This window comes from Mus caroli, chromosome 7 (genome assembly GCF_900094665.2).
Source record: "Mus caroli chromosome 7, CAROLI_EIJ_v1.1, whole genome shotgun sequence".
Lineage (NCBI taxonomy): Eukaryota > Metazoa > Chordata > Mammalia > Rodentia > Muridae > Mus > Mus caroli.
Window position 1 is genome coordinate 112,260,821 of NC_034576.1, and position 4,579 is coordinate 112,265,399.

At 36.5% G+C, this 4,579-nt stretch overlaps 1 protein-coding gene across 1 annotated transcript in view; it reads left to right on the plus strand.

Annotated features, from left to right (window-relative positions):
• Ipo7 (importin 7) overlaps positions 1-4,579 on the plus strand; it is a 41,523-nt gene that overhangs the window by 20,589 nt on the left and 16,355 nt on the right. Inside the window, exons 6-8 of the mRNA XM_021167077.2 lie at positions 1,947-2,036; positions 3,403-3,497; positions 3,610-3,694. Coding sequence (XP_021022736.1) covers positions 1,947-2,036; positions 3,403-3,497; positions 3,610-3,694 — 270 coding nt within the window. The remainder of the gene's footprint in view (positions 1-1,946; positions 2,037-3,402; positions 3,498-3,609; positions 3,695-4,579) is intronic.

Here is a 4,579-nt window from a genome sequence, read left to right on the forward strand (position 1 = left end):
TCTCTTCTCTTCTCTTCTCTTCTCTTCTCTTCTCTTCTCTTCTCTGTATAGCCCTGGCTGTCCTGGAGCTCACTTTGTAGACCAGGCTGGCCTTGAACTCAGAAATTCGCCTGCCTCTGCCTCCCAAGTGCTGGGATTAAATGTGTGCGCCACCACGCCCGTTGCTCCGGTACTTTTCAAAGCAAGGGACATTTCTCCTCCCACCCTAATTTTTTATTCTCTGAAGTGGCTTCTCACATAGCCCAGGCTGACCTGAAGTGCTTTAGTCCTCTTGTAGCTGTGTCCTGAGGCTTGTATTTACCTGTAAGGAGCATGTGTTCCTTACACATGTAAAGACTGCTTTTGCTTTTCAGTTACCACAGTAAAGGAACATTTGTAGCATTTGCATAAGTGATTACATTTTACAGTCTAACTTGGATACTGTAGCATGTGCCTCTAATTCTGCTTATAGGTGTTGAGATAGGAAAGGGTTTGTTTGTTTTGTTTTGTTTAAGATTTAGTTATTTTATGTTTTATTTATATGAGTACACTGCAGCTGCCTTCAGACACTCCAGAATAGGGCATCAGATCCCATTACAGATGGTTGTGAGCCACCATGTGGTTGCTAGGAATTGAACTCAGGACTTCTGGAAGAACAGTCAGAGAGCCATTTCTCCAGCCTGAGAATCATGAGTTTGAAGCTAACCTGTGCTGCATGGTGTATTATAGTTTTGTGTGGATTGCATAGCAAAAGACCTTGTCTCAGGAAAAAACGTAAAAACCTGAATATGCTTAGATACCACCATTCAGGAGGTAAGAGTCAGGAGTGCACATGAGACCAGCCCATGTTACATACTAAGGAACTGAACTGTCTCGTGGGAAAGGATAAGTTGTCAGTAGTGCAAATCTAAAGCATGCTTCCCAAAGATAAGCAATTCTAATAAATCTGATGTTAAAAGTGGGCAGTTAGTCTCCTAGCTGTCCAGTATGACTAACGTTTCAATTTTCAAGATGGAGGTTTGGCTGTGTATGCCAGGCTAGTCTTGATCTCCCTTCTTTAGCCTCTGGAGTAACTGGGTCTGAGGAGACTGTGGCTATATCTGCCTAGTAAAGAGTACATCTAACAGGTAGTCTCCTGGGAGTAGTCTACTTTGCATTTCTTTGAAATCAGATATATCCTTTATGCTCTCTGAATAAACACACACATGGTGCCTGAGGCACAGACAGGCAAATAGACATAGACTTGGCAGTCGTAATACCAAGGTATAGTACACTTTATGTGAGTACGCCTAATCCTCAATTGCATGATCAGGTATGATGATACATACATACCTGTTATCCTAGCACATTGAGGGTCAAAGGCAGAAGGCTTCTCACTGTTTGGGCCTTTCTTCCTTGTATACCTACTAAGTTTCTGGGCACCATTACAAGCTACATCATGAAACCCTATTTCAAAATTAACAGAAATCCTAAATTACATGATTTATATTTTCAGATGCTCTGTAAAGATCCATTACAACTTATTAAGCAATTCCTCTATAAAAAGAGAACAAGGCTGGGAAAAACAGTAATAAGAGTATTTGCCTAACAACCAAGGCCCAAGGTTGGCCAAGGTTTGATCTTTACCTACACTGCTAATGAATGGATGAATAAGTATATCCATTAGAAAACATTGTAAACCAGAGGAAAGGGGAAGTAAACAGATTGTAGGATCTTAATCTAGGGATCTCCTTAGGTGATTAGAAGCTCACTAGAAGTCTGATAAAAAACTCCTCAAGGTAGAAGTAAGATGTGATACTAGTATAAGGTAAGCAAGGAAAGACTGTCCCTGTCCCTGGAAATTAGTGGACAGTGTGTTAATTGGAAATGGGAATTGAGTGAATTAATTACCTTTGGTAGGTATTGTAAAATAAAAGGATGGGATTTCCTTGGTACTTTAATAATACTAATTCTTGTTTTTTCATTAGTATACACTACCCCTGGAGCTGATAAACCAACAGAATCTAACTGAATGGGTAGAAATTTTGAAGACAGTTGTGAATAGGGATGTACCTAATGTAAGTTCCTAAGTGTCTGTCTGTCTGATTCCCACCACTTTGTTCTTTTGTTTTTGCATGTGTTCAAAGAATTATTTCAGGAAAATAATTGCTTTATTTCATGGTAATTCTCTTGCTTTATTTCCATTTTAAGTCTACTGTTAGATAGTAACTTAATAATCTGTCGATGGCCATGAACAGAGGAACAATTCAATTTTCTTGTTTACCACATTTGTGGTTATCTAACTTTAAACAAACAAACCCAAGCTATTGCTGTAATTCTTACTATCTTTAAATATTTTATTTTATATGTATGGGTATTATGTTTGCATGTGTACCACATACATGCCTGGTGCCTTGGAGAACATTACATACCATTAGTAGTCATTATTGGCTTATTCACTTAACCTCTTCATAATTGCTCTTAAACACTGTCTCTCCTATTCTTATATGTAACTCCTATGCCAGAGAACCTTAACTGTTTTTATGTATGCAACTTGGTATGCAATACATAAGAGCTATCCAAGTATGCTTTTTACACCTATATGGTTGCCATGAAATTTCTACTAATCTTACTTTCTCTAGCAGGTAGGGAATAAGGTTACTAAATACTCTGTGATTTAAGCATTATAAATATAAGCATTTTAGTTTTATTTTAAACATATACAGAAAATGGTATGTAATTATATCAGTGGTTTTTTTTTTTGGTTTTTTTTTTTTTTTTATTAATGGGATGGATGAGATCACATTCTTTTTATTTTCATTTTGTTTTTTCCAAGTGCTAGGGATCAAACTCAGTTTTCTAAGGGCAAATGTAAACACATTTATTTTTTAAAAAATTAAGTGATTGAAGAAGCCTACAAAATTAATTTTTCTACTTTGTAGAATACTAGCTTAGTATAATATATATTTTCTGTTTGTTTAATTATTTGTTTGTTTTTTTAGACAGGGTTTTCTCTGTATAGCCCTGGCTGTGCTGGAATATATTATTATTTTAAGATATATTGGCTTCAGTATTTACCTATTTATTTGTTTATTATTTTAAGATTTATTTATTATAAGTACACTGTAACTAGCTTCAGACACACCAGAAGAGGGCATCAGATCTCATTACAGATGGTTGTAAGCCACCATGTGGTTGATAGGATTTGAACTCAGGACCTCTTGAGCAGTCAGTACTCTTAGCCTCTGAGCCATCTCTCCAGCCCAAGGCTTAAGTTGTAAATTTTTTGTTAACTTAAAAATGTCATTCTTTAAATGATTTTTGTTCTTATTCATGCTTTATTTAAATGCTTAGGTTCTCTGCTTTTATGATAGCTTATCCTTACCTGGTGCAATTCTTTCTACAGTGTAGTTTCTCTATTATTAAATAAATGTCTCTTTAAAGGAAACACTTCAAGTTGAAGAAGATGATAGACCTGAGTTACCCTGGTGGAAATGTAAGAAGTGGGCCTTACATATTTTAGCAAGACTTTTTGAAAGGTATGCTCCTGTCCATGCATAGTAACTTAAAATTTTTATTGCTGCTTTTGCTATTATGAATATAAATGTAAAGCATTATAAGGAAATAATAGCCATATTCTTGTTCATATAGATATGGAAGCCCTGGGAATGTTTCTAAGGAGTATAATGAGTTTGCTGAAGTTTTTCTGAAGGCCTTTGCTGTTGGTGTCCAGCAAGTAAGTCTAACATTGTTTAAGTATAGACCTGACCCTTTGAAGTTTTTGATTTAAAAGTTTTATGTTCATAGGTGTTATGCATGCATGTATGCACACCACTTGAGCATGTCAGGTACCCTTGGTTTATAAGATCAAAATTGCAATCATCAAATAGCAATAATAATTTTGTGGCTGGAGGTCATAACAACATGAGTAACTGATTCAGAGGGTCACTCAAATAGGAAGATTTGAGAACCTCTGCCTTACAGACTAGAAGAAAATGTTACAAGTAGTGTGCTAACACGTGAGTACTGGGAATCAAACCAAAGGCCTCGGAGAAGTAGCTGTTGCCCTTAATGACTGTGCTCTCTCCAGTTTAATTCTTTGGTTGTTTATTTGATGTGTGAATGGGTTTGATGTGCATCAAGAAAGAATTTATATGTTTGTCCCAGAACTCAGTCGGTAGACCAGGCTGGCTTCAAACTCAGAACCAACATGATTTTGCTTCCCAAGGGATAGGATTAAAAGAATGCACCGCCATCCCTGGCTTTTGTTTTGTGGCACATTCCCACTATGCAGCCCGAGGTCATTATTTGGAAATTAACTGTGTAGTCCAGATTGACTTCACATTCACAGAAGACCTGCTTCTCTCTGGAGCACTGGGAGTAGAGGTGTCCATCACTGTTCCTGATTACAGCCCTAAATTCAAAAATGTTTTTTGAGAATTCTAATCTTCTTGCCTTTCTTGTTGGGCTTAAAGTTAGGGTGGGGTTTAAGTGTATATGTGTTTAAATATAGCAATGCTTCTCATAACATTTTTGGCATGCTTATTTTGGGGTTGTTGGTACTGTCCCCATTTTGGGGTTTTTTTTTTTTTTTTTTTTTTTTTTTTTTTTTTTTTTTTTT